Source organism: Ylistrum balloti, unplaced genomic scaffold (genome assembly GCF_031769215.1).
Source record: "Ylistrum balloti isolate Yb309-2 unplaced genomic scaffold, AGI_CSIRO_Ybal_v1 Utg369696, whole genome shotgun sequence".
NCBI lineage: Eukaryota > Metazoa > Mollusca > Bivalvia > Pectinida > Pectinidae > Ylistrum > Ylistrum balloti.
In genome coordinates, this window is record NW_026781929.1 from 233,022 (window position 1) to 257,610 (window position 24,589).

The following is a 24,589-nucleotide window of genomic DNA, read 5'->3' on the forward strand; positions in this document are numbered from 1 at the left end:
ATTGAATTTTGAATGTGATCAGTGAAACAAATTGGACCACAGTTGGTAATCTTATATTTTGACATATGAAGTCTGAGGAATTTTTTAAACCTGATGTGTACATTCCTCATGGTTCTTGTAATTGTATGCATTTCAGATTGATCAGTAAAATAAAATGGCTGACAGGTAGTTTTAGATATTTACTGGTGAGGTTTGTTATCGCCATTTCTTGGAAAGTTCAAGTTATACCCATCAAATCATGTTTGTGGGACATATTAAATTGGATTCCATTTGGTTGTGCAAGGTGATTTTTCAGACCAGTGCTCTGAAACCATTCAAAATAATTACTCAATGCTTTGTACAGTTACCAAGCTAGTACTGTAGTAGTACTTTTTGTTTTCGAGAAGTTCTCCATTTAGAAACATTTTCTGTTACCATGGAAACATACAGAGTCACAAATTTCTGCTTTCCTGGACAAGTGCTCTGAAAACATTCAAGATAACTATTTCAAACTTTGTTCCGTTGTTAAGATAGTGCTGTAGTAGTACCTTTTGCTATGGGGAAGTTCTCTGTTTAAAGCCACATCATAAAACCACCTTTTTTTATTATGTTTTTCTTATTATTGCATATATCTATATATATATATGTATGAAGTGTATCATTTTATGAACAATGACAGTTGGTTTGCGCTGAAATATGCACGCAAACAGAAAATTAATGATTTTGAAAAGATCACATTTTTGAACTACTCACCTGTTTGAACTGACCGACGGTTAACTGTAATCAATATGGTGCAGTAGAGTGTTAATCCCTTTGGGTCCCTTTATTGAAAAAAAAAATCACATATATACATGAAGGTAGACTACTGGTAGTTTAATACTGTAAGAATTAGTCCTAATGATTACATTCAGCACAAATTGAGAGTATTTGATTGAATTTTAGGTGTATTTAAGTACATATGGTTTATTTGAGTGTATTTGAGTATATTTGAGTGTATTTGAGTAAAAAATATTTTCCCTATATTGATGTTATGATCAAATATGTACCTAGCTTCCAAATAATTCTAAATTTTTCCGACATTCTATCCACTTTTACGTCTGTCTTGAGTTGATGAATGTCAGAAATCTGTCTGTATATAAAAAGTGAAGTAAATGACATATCTGCTGCTCGGTCTGCAATCAAACAATGATTGTGGAAAGAAATCATCATTGTAAACAATGATTAAGTGACCTGGTTTGTTGATGTTGGAGTCTACTATCAGTCAGAGTCAACAAATACGTTAACATTGTGTCAGTAAATCTATTACTGATTGACAATTTAAAAAGGAGTCTCGAGTCAATATAATGGCATAATATATATTATGCTCAGTACGGATCTGTCCAGAGAACTGGCCCGACTCTGGCAACATACCAAATGGACAGGGCAATGTCTCATTAGAAGCAGACATAGCATGGGACACCTCCCCTTGCGTATGCAGTAAAAGTCAGAATAATTTGAACTTCTGAATCGAAAAAGGAAAAAGCATCTCATTTAAATTTATACTGCACATGACACAAAAACAAATGCTAATCATTACCTGGGTACCCTGTTTCTATTATCATGTCAGGGTTTTCCATAAGAGCCGGTCGCCGGCCAATTTGACCGGCTACTTTGATCATTTGGCCGCCTACACCAATCCAGTTCCGTAATAATGTTCCGTACACGACTACACGTACACAGCAGGCCAGCCTCCTACTTTCACTACACAGCCTACTACTAACAAAATTATGGAAAACCCTGTCATGTGATGCTAATAGTAAAAAGCTGTATAGATTTACTGCCATAACTAAATCTTAGGTGTGAATGTGATTCTACCTGGTGCTAATATTTGTCTCTCTTAGTTTTTGATCTTATTTGTTAACATTGTTGATATAATACATACATTAATATGCTATTAACTGCTACAATGTGTATAAAAAAAGAAACAAAGCGAGTAAGCAGCTTAGTTGTTGTTGAAACGGAGTAACTGATCCATGAAGCAGATATGCGGTTTCCAATTTTCGTACTAGATTGCACATCAATTTGTTTATTGACTACTAGTGAACTTGAGACTGAGAAAAATAATTTGAAATTGATTTTGTGGTGGTATGTAAACATTATAGAGTTGAAGAGGTGGATGGAATTCGGAATCATTGAAATGAACAGTTGAGATTTGATTTATTTTTTGGTACTTTGTGGTTCATGTTATCAAACGGGATTTTGTTGGTAACAATGCTATTGAAACTGCTATATATACAGATGGTTTCTCTGTGAGGGGCCATAAAAGATAAAAAAAAATATGCCATATAACTTTGCATTGTAATAATTGTTTTATATTCAAGTGAAAGGTACATAATATTGACTAATATTGATGAGTTATTTGACCTGTGATGTTTTTGTGACCTTTATATTGACCTTTGACTTCTGTCTATCATTTTAGAATTTTTGCATTAAAAGATATTGAATGTCGATGGGAATTGATGAACAATACACCAGTGATTTGCTGATTTTCATGATGTTATTTTAAACCCTCATATACAGTTTAACAATTGACTTTATTCTGCTAGTATTTGTATACTATGATTTTCTCTCTCTCTCTCTCTGGAGATTATATTGATATCGTTAGCTAACACCTTTGTGTATATCATTGTCCCTACGGTTTATCTTCATTTCCTGCATAATTATATTCTTTATCATATTTAAACCTTCTCCCTCGACAATCTCATATTCTTTTGCCCAATCCTCAGAGTAATATCAGATCAATAGTCTAGTTTTGACATAGCTTGCTGTAAGATATTAAAATGAAAATATTGGTTTTAATATTGATTAGATTTTTTTATCATTTTATCTACTGACCATTAACATAAACCTGTGATGTAATCTTCTGTGTGATTTAATTTGACATGTGACATTCAGTAACAAATATTTGTGGGGGTTTATTAACGCTTATGTAATAGCCACAACCAAGAATACTACAAGAGTCACGTGGTATTAGTGTTAAGGAAATATTTCTGAATTATTCTGAGAATATATTGAACTTGTTCATAAAGGGATGTGGTGTTTCTCAAAGATATCTTGTTTTTTTTTTAGCTGAAATGTTATTTTAAATCATTGTTCCTCCATAATGCCAGATTTGATTTCAACCTTAGTTCTGAATAAATGAGGCCTGTTTAACACCTGGAGACAGGGGGATGGGACCCAAAATAGGAATTTTCACTGAAAATTTGATTTCAAAGGCGATGTTTCTTGAATGCCTGAACAGATTTCAACTTAATGTGATCTGAAACGTCACAGGGGAGGGCGATCATTTCAATCAAACAAATGAGCGTAATTTGACCCTTGGGGACAGAGGGACCGGGCTCTAAATGGAAAATTAGCTAGATGTGTACTTGAAAATGCTAAATTTCCAAAATGCCTGAGTTTTACCAAATTTGGTCTGAAACATCAAATGTCCTTAGTAAATCAAGTGGATTGAACCCCATGATACAGGGGGATGGGGCTCCAAACTAGAATTGTGTTAAATGTGAACTTTGAAAGGCCTGAATTCTTTTCAAGTTTGGTATGAAAGATGAAAATACAGCACAAGTGTAAGATATCACAGTCAGTTTTGCATGTAACATAGACTAAAAGCTAAATTTGGGTAATACAAATAAAACTAGTGAAGAAAAACATTCTTTGAATTTACCTTGAACTCTGCCAGAGATAATTAGACATATCACAATCTGGTGCAGAATAAAGAGAGTGAAAATTGCATTGAATCCTGTTTACAACACTGTACTTTCTAAAGTTGATTAGACTCTTTTGGCAGTAAAACTCATTAAAATGGATTGATGGCAGAGTACAACTAGGGACTAAAAGTACTTTTGATTGATTAGATATGGACAGTCAAAAGCACTATTAACACATTTGTAAAGAAAGACAAAGTCTAAAAATGGCCGCCTGTGATTGAGGCAAGAAAGAATAAAATGTCTACAAGTATCAGTGTAAGACATGGAATTGTAATCAACGTGTACCTTAAAAACTAAAACAAAACAAATTTGTGCTGGGCAATTTCTACTCAGTGAATTAAAGATGCGTTAGTAAGGAGACCATGACATTAGATGAAATTTTACTTTTTAACACCATTGCTATTTAACACCTGATTTTGACCAAATTTTCTTAGAAACATCAGTGGGAGAGGGAAATGATTTCTCAATGAATCTCAATGAATGAGGTTGTTTGAAGTGCTGGGGACAGGGGGATAGGGGATCATGATGGGAGTTAGCTGAACGATTACTTGATCAGAACGATCATTTGACCAGTCGTTTCTTATATAGATGAGGTTCACCTCTTGGTACTGTAGAAAAGATGATACAAAGAATTTCACTTTTTCATTTCAATGGATTCTCCATAAAGTAACTAAATCCTCAGGATGTTTGGTAGTCAGATGTCAGTTTATAGGCCTATAAATGCCTCTTGTTTCTTTAACCTACATCAATTTGGGAAGGTGTTTGCAATTCATTGTAAAGTGTAGCATTAAAAGTCAAGCCATGTAACATGTGATATTTAATTTTGTTTAATGTTCCAAAAGATATCTGTAACTCTCGATACTTTCAGTACTTTAATTTTTAGATATTCAGATCATTTAGTTTTTGTTTGCACTGCCTTGAATTATATTATTAATATAGGTACATATAAGTAAGTGTTAAGGCCTATAGGACTGTTTATATTGTAGGATGGTGACTTGCTACAACTGCCGATGGTTGACGGTGATGAGGCGTGTGATGTTCCCGAAGAACCACCGGACATTGAAAGCCAACTGGATACTTTCCGTGAGAGCTGGCAGAACGAAATTCAACAACAAGCTAAGGATCTGAAGTTGAAAGAGGGTACATCTCGTGTCAGCCCTGATACTGAAGAACATGTTAGTAGTTTCAAAATGATAGCTGCACTTTACTAGTCACATAAAGTTTATGTTGAACCCTTGTTTTAGTCACGTAGTCAATGTTTGTTATTTAAAGAATCAGTTGTTCAGACAAAATGCTCTGTGGAAGATATAACTCCAACTTGAAAAATTGCTTCCATTTATTCAAGAATGAAGTCTATATCCTAAGAATCCTGGGAAAGAACTGCTCTTCATCACGACCTATTTACATCTCATTATCTATTAATAGAACATGTTAGAATCAACACATTATAAGCTCACCTGACCAGGCGTGCTTATGCTGTTGCACAGTAGTTTATCATCTGTCCTCTGTTCAGCATCAACTTTTATGTTAAAGGAACTTTAATTCTTCTCAATAAACAAAAGACCGGAATTTCGATATTTAGCTGGTAGGTGTCTGGAATGTCAGTGGTGTAAAATGATAATGTACTTGTGAAAAGCATTGAATATTAGGTGAGTGATTTAGGCCCATGGGTCCTCTGAACCTGTATATATGTGACCTTTCTTGTAGTTTCAATATTTTAGATGAAAGGACTAATTTCCTTTACAAAATCATACTTGACACTCTTGCATACGATATTTCTGTTCCAAATATTAAGCACAAGTACTTGATTGATATACATTATGCATCTTTGCAGGCCAAGGTGTTGTTTCTGAATGGAATGCAAGCTGAACAGTCAGGATCACTCTATGAAGGTATAAACTCAATCTGCTCTGTATGATCCATACCGCATCAATTTTATGTGTTAATTGTAACATGAATGAAATCAAGGATCAGAGGTTTTGAAAAAAACAACAAATAAGTTTTACTTTTCAAATACAATGTTGATAATAATAATTACTAACACTTGAAACATTTCTTCTATTGTGGAATTATCTGTATTTACAGCAATATCATTCTACAGACGAGCGATGCATCTGGTTCCTGATATAGAGATGAGAATTGATTACACCAGCCTTTATCGCCCGACTCGAGGTACAAAGTTTACATTTCTTATCTCATCTGGGCCAAATGGCCAAATAAGCCTTTGCCTTGGTGCAGCAGCTGGTATCTATCTGTCTGTCTGTCTGGCTGTCCTTCCATTTGTTTGACCGTTAGTCTGGCGTCTACTTTTCCATATAAATGATTTCTACTCATTCACCACCTGATCAAATGTCATGGTATTTGGCTAGTGGGTTGATGGGATGAATCCTGACAAAGAAATGACCTTGACCAATATTCAAGGTCACAGGGGTAAAATTTGTGAAAATCTTTTAACGACTTCCTCAGACTTAGTATGACAAGTCCCCAGGATAAAGCCTGACAAATTTTGTGAAAAGAAATGACCTTGATCCTTATTCAAAATCACAGGATCAAATTTGATAAAATCTTAAAAGTGACTTCTTATGACTAACCAGAAGATGCAGAAACAGTATTTAGATGTGTTCCTAGGATGAAGCCCACAAAGTTTGCATAAAAAAAACCCTGACCTTTATTCAAGGTCACATGAATCAAATTTGATGAAACCTGTAAAAGACTTCTTCTTGTAAATCAGAGGTCTGAGAACTAAATGGGTTTGCTGGAAAGTTATTTCTAAGTGAAATCCCAACAAATTTGAAACGAAAAAAAGGTGCATTTATTTAAAATACATGTCACTGCTTAGAGTTGAGTATTAAAAGCTGTTTATCATGAAAATTGGTTAAAAATTGATCATATGTGTCCTCTTTGAATGCCAATAGTGAACATTTCAATAGATAATTACACAGATTCTGTTTTCGATGAACATTGAATACCAGTTAATCGATGCATGCCTATTTGGCCTCTTGTAATTTCCAAGTTTTTGAATCATATTTTAAGCCCACAATCATCAGATGGTGGATTCATTTACAAACTTATATTAAATGTTTCATTGATGATCTCAGTAAATTGGCTCCTGTTGCCTGTTATATCAACAAACTTTGGTCAACATAATGGTTTCCACATCAAATGAAAGTGTTCAACTGATATTCCAGTACAGCTTAGATGTAGATCGAATCTAGAAAATTGTTGACAAGTAACCCAACAGCTTATACTTGGTTGTGGTTTATAGGTTGGAATATATGGTATATGGATCGCATTTTGATGGCATAACTCCACAGATTTTAGAAAAATGCCTTGTTACGTGCGTGAAGGAATGTGAACAGTTTACAGTTTACTTTTTCTTGTTAATTTGTTGTTTTGGTTAAAAGAAAAAGACAAAAACACTTGATACATTATCACTTAGAAGAAACTAAAGAATTATCACTTATTTTCTCTTTTTACAGTGAGACAAGAAAGTGAGAGCTCTGTTGGCAGGTAGGTAATATAGCCAAACTTGTTTATGAAAGCCACTCTATGGAGCAGGTAAGAGTATCTTTATTGGCAGGTGATAATTATATATCAAGACGAGGGGCCTTTAAAATCACTCTTCCTCCTTGGGCAACTGTCCATCTTCAGTCATTCATCTGTCCTTTAACAGTTCTTTTTATCACTCCAGAGATATGTTACAATCCACTATGAAAAAGTTAAGCACTTTGATCCTTTTTTTTCAAATTGTGCTGGTTCCTTTTTCAAATTGCATATAATCAGGCCAAGTGAACATACTATGAAAAAAGTATTTCAAATTGTGTTAAGAAATGGGCCAAGTCATTTCGCTTTGAAAACAAATAGGTTGATGTGGTACACACTGCAATATGTAATCTTTAATCGTTTTAAAGCAATTGCAAAACAAGTTATTTCAACTTACGAAAATGTATATGATTCACTTTTGTTGGCTCAGATGTAAGATTATATTGTGTGAAGAAACTGGAGTACCAGGAATACATATTACAATTCATTTTGAGCACTTCGGTTTCTTTTCCGAATTGCATAAAAAAATAGGGGAAGTCCACACACTTTGAAAATATTTTTCAAACTGCGAAATTGGACCTGTGCCAGTGCTTTTTTAGGAGTTACAGACCCTTACACATCTATGACCAAATGTTAAACAAAGCATAGGTCACAGGCATCAAAGATGTTATAATCTTCAAATGACGTCTTCTCAATAGCAAAAAGGTTCAAGCTGTTGATATTGGTTCTTTAATATGACTGGATGAAGGACTACTGACAAAAGCTACTAATTTTGTTCAAATAATTGACCTTGATATTCAAGATCTCATTGGTTTTGTGAGTTGAGATCTTCTAATTTCTTTCAAGCAATAGGCTTGAAGTAATGGCATTAGTATAGTAGCATGTATAAAGAATAAGATTTCAAGTTTGCAGAAAATGTTTTTTTGAACCAACCACTGTCTTCAGTAAGCTGTACAGTAGTTGAGCAATTAATTATAGTCAGATGGTTGTTAAGACCTAGGGGCCTCTTGTTGTTGATTGTCTTTTTTCTACAGCTATGAATGTTTTTAATATTTCTCTCAAAATGACTGCCTGAGAAAGGCTTCTTGTTTGTTAAAATTTAGATATTGTCTGACTACTATGAAAACTGGTATGTAGGTGTATTATGGCATTTTGAGCTTCTGATTTCTGATTTAACAAAATGGCCATCATTTCTCTGCCTTAGAAGGATTAAACTGTTAACATTGTCCTGTTTTGATGAATATTATGGACTACAAATAAAACTGCAACATCCGCATACTGAGGCAATAAAATCATAATGTTTCTTCCGTCGGCATATCCTGTCTGTCATATGTAAACTTTCCATTCATATGACTTCTTCTCAATAACCAGAAGTCTCAGTGTGCTGGTATTGTGCCTGTAGTATGATGGGGAGAAGTGCTACCATGTTTGTAAATATGAATGACCTTGAACTACTTTCCAGGTCACAACGGGCAAAATATGACGAAATGTTTAAACAACTTCATTTCTATTAGCAAAAGGTCCAGGGTGCTGATATTGGGCCTGTATTAATTTGCCTTGAACCACTTTCAAGGTCACAGGGGTCAAATGTGTTGAAATATTTAAACTTCTTCTCAATTACCAAAAGGCCCAGAGTGCTAATATTGGTCACATAGCATGTTTGATGAAATTAATGACCTTGACCCATTTTCCAGATCTCAGGGACCTGTTGCATATATGGGTCTTTATAGTCAGATGATTGTTAAGGCCTGTTGTTAATAATTTACCAAAGCAGACAAAGATCAGGTTGTGTGATTTACAAGAAAAGGTGAAAATTTCTGAATGATTTCGATGGTGCTCCATTTCTAGGTCATATGTCCAATCAGAAGGAATAATAAACAGGTTATACAGGCCTATAACTACTTACTGTCTTGACATTGTTGACCTTGAAGATGATCTGGATATACATCTCTTTGGCTGTCCTTGTAATCACTTTTAAGACAACCTTTGCTACCAGTCTGTATTTTTTTAACAGTGCTGACTTTGATGATTCTGAAGACGACCTAGTTAGCCATTTGCAAAGGATAAGAATACAGAATGATGACAGTGCCATCTGTCTTCCAGAGTACGAGCAAAGGGTAGGTAACTCATGAATACCAGTAGTAAGTTGAGCCATATCTGTACTTTTGATATGTTCAATGTCTTTATATCTGTATACTTGAAACCATATTTGGTTGCAGGTTTGTTACTTACACACATACACATATTCAAATAAGCTGTGTTTGTATCTGTATGTTAAAACCCTGTTAATTTGAAATATTTTTTCACCTTGAATACTGCTGCGTCAGACCATCTGTCAATTTTTTCTACAAATGGCTAATAGTCAGGAATGACTAAGGAGATTTTTGGTAGGAATTTGACCTGAAACCATTCTCAAGTGAATGTAAACACCCTTGGGTGAAGAAGAATCAGTTTTGTACAAATAGTAGGTCTCTGCCCTCAGGGGAGAAGGAGGAGTAGAGCCAAACAAGGGAAATAGGACAAATTCTTTTAAATCATATTCCTCATGATGGAATGATTAGATTGGATTTCGTTCACCTATATAGTAGACCCTCAATGATCTGGACACCTTCATTTCTGACCAAAATCATCCGTTGTCCTGACTGGCTAATTTAGTCAACTTGCCAAGATAAATTGAGTAATTCCCTTGGTACTATAATGTACAGGACGCTGAAACTAGTTTCCAAAGGTATTCATATTATACACACAGAATTTATTGCTAATACAGGTGTTTATTAATTTGTTATTAATGTGTATTTTTAATTACAGTACATGTATTCTGTAAAATTACAGAAATAAAAGTTATTGATCATTTGCTCCACTTTCACAAACAATTCTGAAACATCTGCTTGAAAACATAGTGATTGTTTACTCAAAACATTTGACAAAATTTTGTATAAATGATGGGTCTCGGCCCCCTGTGGCAAAAGGGGTGGGGCCCAATAGGGAAAATCTATCAATTTCCTGTAATATCTTTCTTGTTCTCTAGAAATTGGTGGATATTATTTGGTCTAAAGCATGGTTGGGTGAAGGGAAATTAGTTTTGTTTAAACGTTGGGTCTTGGCCCTCTGGGGCCAGAGGGCGGGGCCAATAGGGAAAATCTATAAATTTTGTAATATCTATCTTGTTTTATAGGAATTGCAGGATGTTGTCCACTTTGCAACATCAGCAATTCCTTTGGATCTTTGGTTCATTGAAACAGTTGTGATCCCCACTGAATAATATAGCATTGCTTAGCATCAGGGGATGAACACAATCATAACTGATAATTTTTCCTGGTGTCTGGTCCCGTCCCAGGACAGATTATATCATTGAGATTACCATCCCATAATTTGATAGCATTGGTTGACATCAAGAAATTAACAACTGATCTCTGTCCCCACTCCTAGGGAATTTGAAGCTGTATCTGTGGGGTGAGGCCCATCAGGGGAAATATTTTCCTTTTAGTGAAATGTAAAGTTTGCATTATTGACTTAGATATGGAGGCGAGCGATACAGACTCTCTGGGTCTTTTGTTTTACATAAAAAAAATTTTCTCCATTCAATATCAAGGTGTATTACTGATAACATGGAAATTACTAATGCTGTGTTCACTAAGTATAATAGACCATGTCATGGGCATTGAGATTTAATTTCCTTATATGTCATGTAACCTTTATTTCCTGACTACTTCTATCATTATAGTATACAAAATACAGACCAAAAATGTTTACATACATAAAATTAAAATTGTAATGAATAGATTTTGAATTGATTATCAAAAGCTACATAACAAGACTACTCTGTAGGATGTATTTATTTGGCAATGCATAACATAGCTGTAAGGGCTGAATTAGACGACACTTTGTATTGCCTTAAAACAGTTAAGGGTAGGGGAACCCGTAAAGAGATGAGAAAAAGGGCACTTGTTAACTGAGTTAAGAAAAAGCATACATCAATCAGCCGAGACATGTCCACAGACACTTATGTTAAAAAAATTTCAAGTATTTAAAGATGGCTATTGTAAAAAATGTCCTTATCTCCATCGGGGTAGAGGGACAAGGCTTACTAGGGGAAATAGATACCAGAGTTGATGTAATATTAGCCAACAAAATTAACTGAGCAATACAGGCTCGATGGGCCTCTTGTTTTGGCTAGTTTGGTTTCGTTGTCAAGATATCCAACTTGATGAAGGGACCTAGTTGGTGGGAAATGGGGGAGGGGGGAGGGGTTGCCTAAACAGGAAATTAGGAAATTATTTTCCTTCAAAATGCTATTCCTTTAATCTTGAATTTATTTCATTTAAATTTAAATTTTGTCTGAAATATTGTTAGAGCTGGTTTATTCATTCTTTAATTCAGAAAGTTGATTCAACCCCAAGATATTTGGTACCAGTCTCCAAAAGGGATTAGGGTACAAAACTGTTAATTCAATGTAATATTTTGACTTTTTGTTAAATTATCTTTTTGAATGAATGAAGATCGCAGTTATTCGTCGATAAATCATGTTTCTCTTTGCTTACCATTTCAGGCATCCCACATTTCTTGTTTGCCGATAGAAGTCCTTATCCTTGTTTTCAAGTGGACCATAACTAATGATCTCGACATGAAGTCCCTGGAGAACTTGTCAGAGGTGAGATATCACAGTGATGTATTTGTAGTTTAAAGCCTTCGAGAAGAAAACCAGCAGTGTTCATTGAGTCGATTCAGATAAAAGCTAATGAAAGTTAAGTCCTAGAAAGAAGGAGTTGCAGTGGTAAGAAAAATATACTGATAGAGCGTGGGGATAGTATGTTAACGCCGGAGCATGTAGTCACAGAAGTGAGTCACTTCGATGGAGTTGGTTAATGTTTAGGTTGCCTAAAACAAAGCCTCTAGGTGATACCCTTTTGTCTGGCGTCGTATGGTTCCAGTCCCCAAGGGACCTTAGGGGTTAAATTGACTGAGATTTCAAAACTTCTTCTCAATACCCAAATATGATAGAAACAAATACTAGTCATGGACCAATACAAAGGTCTTAAGCTGCTTTACCCAAGTTGTAAATTTCATGACCCCAGGGTCTAATATTTTACTTACTATAGTAACAGTTTACTATAGTTTGAATAGGAAAATTACATTTTTGAGCATAATTTGTTTAATTTCTATTGGAAATAGATCAAACATGAAAGGAACTGTTAGTATAGGATGAAAATATGATGTTATGCACATACTGACCCCAGGGGCTGATGATGGGCAGGCCAAAAATGGTCAAATCGTCTTAAATTTCAGAAATCTTTTTCTCAATACCCATGTATGGTAGAATCAAATACTCTTCATAGTCCAATGGAAGGGTTTTAGCTGCTTTACCAAAATCTGTTGGGATCTGTTTTACCATTCTACTCAGCTGTAAAATGTGTAATAGCATTTTAACAATAATGACGTCCTTTGAGGAAAATAATCCTCCAGTTTGAGGAGCTTTTCATACTTGTATTCTTTGTATTTCAGGTTTGTCGCGGCTTTTACTTGTGTGCTAGAGATGAAGAAATATGGCGACTAATTTGTTTGAGGTGTGTTTCAACCATTTCTAAACAATGTCATTCTTGTGAATATGTAATATTTTGTAAGAATATTCTTTGAAATCTAATAGAGGACTATTTGTATATCTGTTAAAACATTATCATGTTGTTAACCCAGTGTAGTGGTGAAATTCCTCTTTCTTGCAAAGGACAAAGATTGTTGCTAAAAATTGTTAGGTACATGATATTTTTAGCCTATCACCATCGGATGGTTAACTATTCAAATGGTTCTACGTCCATAGTTCCATATAATACTTGAACAGAACTGGAAAGATCTTTCTCAAATGTTACATGTATAGGTAGTTTTTGTTCTCTAATTGTGCCCTTATAATTTTGGTGCTGATCAGAAAATCAAAATGGCTGACAGGTGGCCATCATGAATTTTGACCATGGAATTTCTTTTTTTTATCACTTTTACTTGGGAATTACTTACTGGATCTTTCTCATAGAGCTAGGTGTATTATTATGGTCATTCTTCATCTCCACTCATCACCACACACAGTATCATTTTATATATCTACCATTAGAAAAATCTTATTTTTTAGCTTACCTGGCCCGAAAGCATAAAAGCATAATTTCATCGTTATTTGATATAAAACAGTGAAACTGAGAGGATGTACAATGTACTAAATTCAGTGTGTTGAACCGATTCATTACAAAATTATTGCCCTTTGTTAAAAATATGTCCATTAAAGTCATTACTCTTGTTTCTTTAATATAAACATTGATGCTGATTCTTGCCAATGTGAACATACATAAAAGTTGTACTAAAGTGAGGAATGATGAAAGCTAATGACTTATTCAAACCCTCACATGAAGTTCGGGGTGAGGGAAGAGGTTATAATGAAATCACTCTGTCCGATCATCTGACTGTCTGTCAGTACGTCTGGAATATTTGTGTCAAGTATATCTAATAAAGTGCTGATGCAATATTTCTCAAACTTAGTATACTACATCCATATGGCATAAGGTTGTGTTGTTTCGCTTTTCGTACATTTTTGACATTGTTTGGTAGAGTTATGCCCCTTTTTATTTTTCTGTATGGAAATTGTGTTTGGTAGATCTAATAAGGTACTGAAGTAATATTTCTCAAACTTGGCATGCTACATCGCTATGAAGTATTTTTCTTCCCTTTCACTTTTCATTTAAACTTGATCAAATGCCAAATCTGATTATAGCCTATAATTTGCCATTTTTACGTTCCAAAACCGTTACACGGAAACACTGCAGGCTTCTGATTCTGGTCAAAATTAACATATTATCTGATTAAGTTGAAAACTGGCATAAAAAGTTTTAGATGGATGACAAATTCAATGATATCATTTTCGGGGAAAAAAATGTTTCCATTTGATTGACATGGTGACCAAATGAAGACCTCTTGGAGGAATCTTTTTCATTTATACCAACAATTGTTGGTCTATTTCATATACTACAAGGACATTGACAAGCATGAGGTAAATGCTCAGCTCAGCAGTATATGATTTGAGTGGAAAAATGAAGGGATCCTATATTATGGCACTACGAACTTGCTGGTCACGATACTAAACTCCTTAGAGATAAACTATACATCAAAGGAAAATTTTATGATCATTGCCATGACAGTAAACAAACGTCAGCTTAAAGAAGCCTTCATTGTCACAACAACAGCCTACTTTTGATGCCAGATAACTAACAGCCTTATATTGTAAGCATGGCGTTGTGTGTTTGTATGAAACTTGTGTAAGAATGTACTCCAGAGAAGTAAAAAAATCCAGTATTACACTGGAAGAAGATTAAAAGCAAAAAAAAGGTCATGATATTTGACTGGTAGGTTACTGCAATGAAGCCTAACAAAGTTTGCTAAAAGAAATTACCTTTAGCCATATTCAAGGTCATAGGAGTCATTGATATATTAAAACATTAAAACATCATCTTTTAACCTACCAAAAGACACAGATATTTGGCTTAAAGGTTCCTAGTATGATTTCCAAGAAAGTTTCAAAAACATATGATCTTGATCCATATCAAAGGTCACAGGGGTCAAATTTGATGAAAAGAATTTGTTGGAAGGATTCCTTCTGATTAACCAAAAGGCGTAGCATGGTATATAGCCCATAGGTTTCTAACATGAAGCCTGAAGAATTGTACAGGAGGCCATTTTGGCATTTTTTTAATGAAGTTTTTTATCCCTATTACTAGAAAAATAGTAATGGATCCCTCTCAAATTTCATATGAAGGTTCCCTTGTTCTCTAATTGTGCCCATGTTATTTTGGGATTTATCAGAAATTAAAAATTAAAATTTTAAAAATTGTTATCGCTATTTCTTGAGAAATACTGAGTGGATCTTTCTTAAATTTCATACGTAGGTTCTTCTTGGCCCCTAGATGTGCCCCTTCAATTTTGGGTTTGATCAAAAAAAAAAAAAAATTGCTGAGAAGTGGCCATCTTGTATTTGAACTTTGAATGTTTGTTATTGCTATTTCTTGAGAAGTACTTGATGGATCTTTCTTAAATTTTATATGTAGGTTCCTTTTGGTCCCTAGTTGCTCATCAAATTTTTGGACTGATCAGAAAAACAATATGGTTGACAGGTTGCCATCCTGTATAGATTATTCTTAAACTTCATATGTAAGTTCCTTCTGGTCCCTAGTTGTGCCCACTTGGTTATAGGGTCTGTTCAGAAAAAGAAAATGGCAGACAGACAGACATCTTGGTTTTTGACTTCGAAAGTTTGTTATCACTATTCCTTGAGAACTACTCTACAGATCTTTCTCAAATTTCATGTATCGGTTCCTGGTGGTCTGTTGTTGTGCCTGTTTGAGTTTGGAACTGACCAGAAAACAAAATGGCTGACAGGCAGACAACTTGGATTTTGCCAAGTAAAGACTGTTGTTGCTATTTCTTATGAAATACTGAATGGATATCTCTCAAATTTCATATGTATGTTCCCTTTGGTCTCTCCTTATGCCCTTTTGATTTAGGGACTGATCAGAAGAAACAAAATGGCTTCCAGGTGGCCATTTTGAATTCGGCAGATAAATATTATCATCACTTTTTCTGCAAAGGAATGTTCAAATGTCTTATCATTAAGAGCAAAAACAGAGCAAAGAAAAGAAGGAAAAATCCAACTTTCAAATAGCAAATAAAGATCAAACAATGGTGGGCGCCAAGGTTCCTCTGGGATCTCTAGTTTGTACTTCCAATTTTGTCTGGAGCAGAACACAAAAAGTATAAGAGATATTAACACCATACTTCTAGAGTTTGTTCCTGGAGCATCCTATAATTCTACTAATTATTTTATTTGATTACATGTGACTTAGATCCACTTTGTTTTGTAATGTAATGACTTATTATGTATTGTATTCATTAAAAAATCTTTGAATGCCTGATATATTGATAACATTGAGGCTTGTTTTTGCTGAAAGTAAACAAATGTAATTGGTTACTATTTTTGGATAGATTGTGGGGAGTGAACTGCAGAAATTGTAAGAAGTTTGGTAGCTGGAGGATGATGTACATTGAAAGACCACACCTACTTTTCCATGGTAAGTAACTACTTTATAATACAGTGGAATTCACTGATTATGATGTCCTGTTTTCTAGATAAGATATCATAATAACATCATATTAGAAAAGGATCAAGCTGTGAGGTTGCTTGAACCGGAAGTTAGACTGCCATAGCAATAATTAATAACTATCTGATAGGTTTATATTTATGCACAGTCATATTGGATGCAAGTAAGTTTCTACTTCCACTTCTAGTTCTGTGTCGGAGAACTGAGTTAAATGAAGGCAGAATAGATTGTTGTAATACAATGTTCAGTAAGGGTTAGATCTGTTGATTGCATTATTAATCGTCATAATTATATAGATTACCGTCATGAGTTGCCTGTTTTATTTGTTAAGTAAAAGAATATTACCTGGCCCCACTTGTATATAACATCTCAGCTTGAGATTTCCTCAAGTCGAGATTTTCCTCAGCTGATATCTCCTCAAAAACGGCTTGTATAAAATTTCTCAAGGAACAGGAGGAAGGCATCAGCTAGGATGTCCTGAAATTCCATCAGGAATTTTCATACAAGATATTTTCAAGGAGATATCAGCTGAGGAAAATCTCGACATGGGGAAATCTCAAGTTAAGATGTTTTATACAAGTGGGGCCTGGTTCCTATAATCATCTACAATATTATTTTTCCCCATGATTATCAGGTAACAAACCACTTTATGACATGTTGCCCGATCATTTACTTGAAGACAAAATTACCGGTAGGTAATTTTCCAATTTGATTTGATTTCTTACAATTTTTACACTTAAGTCATGATTAAGAGCTGTTGATAAGTTTACCTAGGGATATCTCAGGCCAGCTATATATTACTGGAGATAAGTTTACCTAGGGATATCTAGGCCAGCTATATATTACTGGAGATAAGTTTACCAGGGAGAGAAAAGTCTTGATATCTCAGGCCTGCCTTATATTACCGGAGATAAGTTTACCTGTGGATATCTCAGGCCAGCTATATATTACTGGAGATAAGTTAAATAAGATATCACAGGCCTGCCTTAAACTAGAGGATATCTCAGGCCTGCCTTATTTACTGGAGATAAGTTTATAGGGATATCTCAGGCCAGCTATATATTACACTGGATATCTCAGGCCTGCCTATATATTACAGATAAGTTTACCTAAGGATATCTCTTATATTACTGGAGATAAGTTTCTCAGGCCTGTGCTATATATAGGGATATCTGGAGCTATATATTACTGGATAAGTTTACCTAGGGATATCTTCTGCCTATATATTACTGGAGATAAGTTAATACTACTGGAGATAAGTTTACCTGGTGATATCTCAGGCCAGCTATATATTACTGGAGATAAGTTTACCTAGGGATATCTCAGGCCTGCCTTATATTACTGGAGATAAGTTTACCTTATATTACTGGAGATAAGTTTACCTAGGGATATCTCAGGCCTGCCTTATATTACTGGAGATAAGTTTACCTAGGGATATCTCAGGCCAGCTATATATTACTGGAGATAAGTTTACCTAGTGATATCTCAGGCCTGCCTTATATTACTGGAGATAAGTTTACCTAGTGATATCTCAGGCCAGCTATATATTACTGGAGATAAGTTAAACTAAGGATATCTCAGGCCTGCCTTATATTAATTGGAGATAAGCCTTATATTACCGGAGATAAGTTTACCTAGGGATATCTCAGGCCAGCTATATATTACTGGAGATAAGTTTACCTAGGGATATCTCAGGCCAGCTATATATTACTGGAGATAAGTTTACCTAGGGATATCTCAGGCCAGTTATATATTACTGGAGATAAGTTTACCTAGTGATATCTCAGGCCTGCCTTATATTACTGGAGATAAGTTTACCTAGGGATATCTCAGGCCTGCCTTATATTACTGGAGATAAGTTTACCTAGGGATATCTCTGGCCAGCTATACATTACTGGAGATAAGTTTACCTAGGGATATCTCAGATCTGCCTTATATTACTGGAGATAAGTTTACCTAGGGATATCTCAGGTCTGCCTTATATTACTGGAGATAAGTTTACCTAGGGATATCTCAGGCCTGCCTTATATTACTGGAGATAAGTTTACCTAGGGATATCTCAGGCCAGCTATATATTACTGGAGATAAGTTTACCTAGGGATATCTCAGGCCAGCTATATATTACTGGAGATAAGTTTACCTAGTGATATCTCAGGCCTGCCTTATATTACTGGAGATAAGTTTACCTAGGGATATCTCAGGCCAGCTATATATTACTGGAGATAAGTTTACCTAGGGATATCTCAGGCCAGCTATATATTACTGGAGATAAGTTTACCTAGGGATATCTCAGGCCAGCTATATATTACTGGAGATAAGTTTACCTAGGGATATCTCAGGCCTGCCTTATATTACTGGAGATAAGTTTACCTAGGGATATCTCAGGCCAGCTATATATTACTGGAGATAAGTTTACCTAGGGATATCTCAGGCCTGCCTTATATTACCGGAGATAAGTTTACCTAGGGATATCTCAGGCCAGCTATATATTACTGGAGATAAGTTTACCTATATAGGGATATCTCAGGCCAGCTATATATTACTGGAGATAAGTTTACCTAGTTTACCTAGGATATCTCAGGCCTGCTATATATTACTGGAGATAAGTTTACCTAGGGATATCTCAGGCCAGACTTATATTACTGGAGATAAGTTTACCTAGGGATATCTCAGGCCAGCTTTATATTACTGGAGATAAGTTTACCTAGGGATATCTCAGGCCAGCTATATATTACTGGAGATAAGTTTACCTAGGGATATCTCAGGCCAGCTATATATTACTGGAGATAAGTTTACCTAGTGATACCTCTGGCCTGCCTTATATTACTGGAGATAAGTTTACCTAGTGATATCTCAGGCCAGCTATATATTACTGGAGATAAGTTTACCTAGTGATATCTCAGGCCAGCTATATATTACTGGAGATAAGTTTACCTAGTGATATCTCAGGCCAGCTATATATTACTGGAGATAAGTTTACCTAGGGATATCTCAGGCCAGCTATATATTACTGGAGATAGGTTTACCAGGGGATATCTCAAGCTAGATATACAACATATCACTGCAGAGATGTAGCTTGTAACCCTAGCTCCAGTGATATGTTGAGTAGTATATCTGGTGGCCTGAGATATCACTAGGTAACCCTAGCTACAGTGGTTTGTTGAGTAGTATGTCTGGCAGGCTGAGATATCACTAGGCAACCCTAGCTCCAGTGATGTGTTGAGTAGTATATCTGGCAGCCTGAGATATAACTAGGTAACCCTAGCTCCAGTGATATGTTGTGTTGTATATCTGGCAGCCTGCGATATCACTAGGTAACCCTAGCTCCAGTGATATGTTGAGTAGTATATCTGGCGGCCTGAGATATCCCTAGGTAACCCTAGCTCTAATGATTTGTTTTATGGTATATCTTGCAGGTCTAATGCTGATGCATACAAGTTCTGATGAACCTATGGTAATGCTGACCAAGCTGAGATCCAAACAGGCAAGAGAACAGGGACTTCTGAAAGGATACTATCGTGTCCTTGGAGACAGGGTAGGTATTTTGCTCCCCAAAACTTCAGACGGAGCATATAGTCACCACTTTTTTTGTTTGTTCAGCTGTCTTTCTGTCGATCTTTTATTATTCTGGAGCATAACTTATCCCACAGTAAGACAAGGTTCTTGAAATTAAATGTATACATTGGTCATAGTGCTATGTACAAGAAATACCAGAAATTCTTTAAAATCTTACCGTAAAATCTTCTCTAGGAATGATTGGAGTTTGCCCAAATTTGGCCTGAAGCATTGTTGAATTAGAGTGAGTCAGTTTTGTGTAAGTGGTAGGTCATAGGCCCCCTTTGGACCAGAGGGTTGGAGCCCAATAGTGGAATTAGCGCAAATTCATTAAAGTCTTACTCCTCCTGTAGGTAAAATTGGGTTTTGTCGTTATTTGGTCTGAAGTATTGTTAGGTGAGTAGGAATCAATTTTGTATAATCAGTGGGTTACAGCCCCCTGGGGTGGGAGGAGCAGGGGCCAAGGGGAAATTTGAAAATCCTACTCCTCCTGAAGGAAAGATTGGGTTTTGCCCCGGATCAGAATTATTCTTAGGTGAAGGGGAATAACTTTGCATAAGTGGTCGGTCTTGGCCAGCAACTTTGTTAACATGAATGACCTTGTCACACTTTCAAGGTCACAGGTTTCAAATGTGTTAAAAGGTTTAAAATGACTTTTCTCAATGACCAAAAAGCCCAGGGTTTTGATATTTGGTCTGTAGCTCCGCTGTAATGGAAATTGTGTAGTAAATGTATAAAGAGTATGATTTCAAGTTTGCAGAAAATGTCTTGATGGACCAACAATGTCTTCTATGGGAGCAGTAGAGTAGATGAGCAATTTATTTTAGGCCTATTTTGCCTCTTTCATATATAGGTCTTTATAGTCAGATGACCATTAAGGCCCACGGGCCTCTTGTTTATCATGAATGCACTACACATTCATTCAGTTTGCAAAAAAGGGTTTTACTTTCATACAAGCATGAAACTGAAAAATGTTCCTTTCAAAGCTTAAATGAAATTGAATACTTTCACTTGTCAGTTTGACACTTTTACCATCATATAGGTTACCGGAGTACTGAAACGTGTAAAATCAGGCAAGGAAAGTGGTGCTTACATGAAACATTCCAGGCACCGGGAGCAAATGAGAAACATGCACAGCAATGAACAGACTTATCACGTGGTAGGTAGGACTCGGACATTGTGATGCCTCTAACAGCTGATGTATTTGTTCATCTGTAATTAAGAAATGTTCCATTCAAATAGGCCTGCATCCCTGGTCCATTGTCTGTTGTTAATCCATCTGTCCATTGTCAGTCATTGGTTGTTCGTTGTCGGGAGTCCATCCGTAAACATTTCTAGATAAGCAATGAATGAATCTCTCTCAAATTTCATATGAAGGTACCCATCAGTTGGAAATTGTGCCCTCTACATTTGGGACTTAACAGAAAAACATTTACTATGAATGTTTGTTAGGCCCCTGTAGTGACCACTCAGTCCGTCTTTGCATCCATCCGTCCATAACATATTCATGTCCATTTCCTAGCTTCAGTCATTGAAGACGGATGACACAATGCATCTTGCTTGTAATCCAAAAGCAATTCTCAGACTCTCAACCTCTAGGGATTTCATGGGACATCTTACATTTTTCCTTGTCTGCGTTTATCTGAAACACATTTGGCATCTGCTCCAAGACTTTGTATCCAGTCATAGTAGAGTGATGAAACTGTGTAGGGGTCAAATTTGTTAAAACCTTTAAACAACTTCTTCACATGAACTTAAAAGCCTGGAGTCATGATATTTTGCTAGTATATTCCTAGGGTGAAGCCCAACAAAATTTACAAAAGGACATGACCATCAGGAATGATAACCATGGTAACCATTCAAAATATGCATGAATTATACATATGTGAAAAGTTTGTCAATTTTGGCCATTTTTCATATAATATATACCAGGTGAGCACTGCAGGCCCATTGGGCACCTTGTTTAAAATGTAAAGAAGGGTGATATAGTTAGTTAAAGTTAATCAGACTTATCATGTTTGAAATTGCTTTACTTACAATATTATAACCATTTAATTTTTATTTTTTAGGAATTTGAGATTACTCATACAGGCAAACGCAAACACTGCCGATTGAATTGGCTTCAATACTCTGTACACATCAGATACAAGTAAGTACAGTTTACTATCAAGTGAACTCAGTATCCTGTACACATCAGATACAAGTAAGTATAGTTTACTATCAAGTGAACTCAGTATCCTGTACACATCAGATACAAGTAAGTACAGTTTACTATCAAGTGAACTCAGTATCCTGTACACATCAGATACAAGTAAGTACAGTTTACTATCAAGTGAACTCAGTATCCTGTACACATCAGATACAAGTAAGTACAGTTTACTATCAAGTGAACTCAGTGTCCTGTACACATCAGATACAAGTAAGTACAGTTTACTATCAAGTGAACTCAGTGTCCTGTACACATCAGATACAAGTAAGTACAGTTTACTATCAAGTGAACTCAGTATCCTGTACACATCAGATACAAGTAAGTATAGTTTACTATCAAGTGAACTCAGTATCCTGTACACATCAGATACAAGTAAGTATAGTTTACTATCAAGTGAACTCAGTATCCTGTACACATCAGATACAAGTAAGTACAGTTTACTATCAAGTGAACTCAGTATCCTGTACACATCAGATACAAGTAAGTATAGTTTACTATCAAGTGAACTCAGTATCCTGTACACATCAGATACAAGTAAGTACAGTTTACTATCAAGTGAACTCAGTATCCTGTACAAATCAGATACAAGTAAGTACAGTTTACTATCAAGTGAACTCAGTATCCTGTACACATCAGATACAAGTAAGTACAGTTTACTATCAAGTGAACTCAGTATCCTGTACACATCAGATACAAGTAAGTACAGTTTACTATCAAGTGAACTCAGTATCCTGTACAAATCAGATACAAGTAAGTATAGTTTACTATCAAGTGAACTCAGTGTCCTGTACACATCAGATACAAGTAAGTACAGTTTACTATCAAGTGAACTCAGTGTCCTGTACACATCAGATACAAGTAAGTACAGTTTACTATCAAGTGAACTCAGTGTCCTGTACACATCAGATACAAGTAAGTATAGTTTACTATCAAGTGAACTCAGTATCCTGTACACATCAGATACAAGTAAGTATAGTTTACTATCAAGTGAACTCAGTGTCCTGTACACATCAGATACAAGTAAGTATAGTTTACCAAGTAAGTATAGTTTACTATCAAGTGAACGCAGTATCCTGTACACATCAGATACAAGTAAGTACAGTTTACTATCAAGTGAACTCAGTGTCCTGTACATATCAGATACAAGTAAGTACAGTTTACTATCAAGTGAACTCAGTGTCCTGTACACATCAGATACAAGTAAGTACAGTTTACTATCAAGTGAACTCAGTATCCTGTACAAATCAGATACAAGTAAGTACAGTTTACTATCAAGTGAACTCAGTATCCTGTACACATCAGATACAAATGAGTCCAGTTTACTATCAAGTGAACTCAGTATCATGAACACATCAGATACAAGTAAGTCCAGTTTACTATCAAGTGAACTCAGTATCCTGTACACATCAGATACAAGTAAGTACAGTTTACTATCAAGTGAACTCAGTATCCTGTACACATCAGATACAAGTAAGTACAGTTTACTATCAAGTGAACTCAGTATCCTGTACACATCAGATACAAGTAAGTACAGTTTACGATCAAGTGAACTCAGTATCCTGTACACATCAGATACAAGTAAGTACAGTTTACGATCAAGTGAACTCAGTATCATGTAGAAATCAGATAATAGTCTATTTTGTTAGCTCGGCCCAAAGATTGCAGATTTTGACCAAAGGACATGGCAGTGTAAGAACTTTAATTGGCCCAAAATATCAACATTGTACAACAAACAAAAAGTTTTTACCAAATCTTCCATGGCTAAAGACGCTATGATCCCGTTGGTCGTGCGTCATGTATCATAAAATTTTTAACTAATGAACCGATTTCAATGATATTCTACAAAACCTTCCATGGATTAAGATGCACCAAAGTTATAAACTATATGGTCCCCAACCCCCAAAGGCCTGAGGGGCGGGGCTAAAATAGTTCAATTTGATTGAAACTTAAAAAATCTTCCTCTCAAATCTCACATTTTCTACTTGGGGAGGGGGTAAAATTTACTATAGTTTATATCTAGGAAAATTACATTTTTTTAACCTAATTTCTTTCAGGAATAGTACAAAGATATTAATGACGTTTTTTACTCCTGACAATGGATCTGTCTTAGATAAAAAATTGATGACTGTGTGACATGTTTCTGCAATAATGATGTCACTACCATAGTTAAGGTTGAAACAGCAAAATTGTTGAACACCTATGACATCAATAATGTACAATGTTGGTTATTTATGTTGCAATATACATCATTGTGATCAGGCAGACAATCACCAAACCTGCTGCTTCTTATGTTCTGTTTTCCCAAATATAGAATTAGATCAAGTACCTTGCTTCCTTGGTAGATTTTAGGAAATCTCCAATATTATGCTTAGTACTTCTTCAGAATGAATATATGTTTACTGCTTCGCTTCTTCAGAACAGAAATGTTA

General features: G+C 35.5%; 1 protein-coding gene across 1 annotated transcript in view; it reads left to right on the forward strand.

Annotated features, from left to right (window-relative positions):
• Nucleotides 1-24,589, forward strand: part of LOC132565144 (F-box only protein 9-like) — a 30,271-nt gene that overhangs the window by 982 nt on the left and 4,700 nt on the right. Inside the window, exons 2-12 of the mRNA XM_060229755.1 lie at nucleotides 4,712-4,900; nucleotides 5,560-5,617; nucleotides 5,811-5,897; nucleotides 7,205-7,235; nucleotides 9,283-9,385; nucleotides 11,818-11,919; nucleotides 12,771-12,832; nucleotides 16,281-16,366; nucleotides 19,813-19,931; nucleotides 20,994-21,110; nucleotides 22,021-22,100. Coding sequence (XP_060085738.1) covers nucleotides 4,712-4,900; nucleotides 5,560-5,617; nucleotides 5,811-5,897; nucleotides 7,205-7,235; nucleotides 9,283-9,385; nucleotides 11,818-11,919; nucleotides 12,771-12,832; nucleotides 16,281-16,366; nucleotides 19,813-19,931; nucleotides 20,994-21,110; nucleotides 22,021-22,100 — 1,034 coding nt within the window. The remainder of the gene's footprint in view (nucleotides 1-4,711; nucleotides 4,901-5,559; nucleotides 5,618-5,810; nucleotides 5,898-7,204; nucleotides 7,236-9,282; nucleotides 9,386-11,817; nucleotides 11,920-12,770; nucleotides 12,833-16,280; nucleotides 16,367-19,812; nucleotides 19,932-20,993; nucleotides 21,111-22,020; nucleotides 22,101-24,589) is intronic.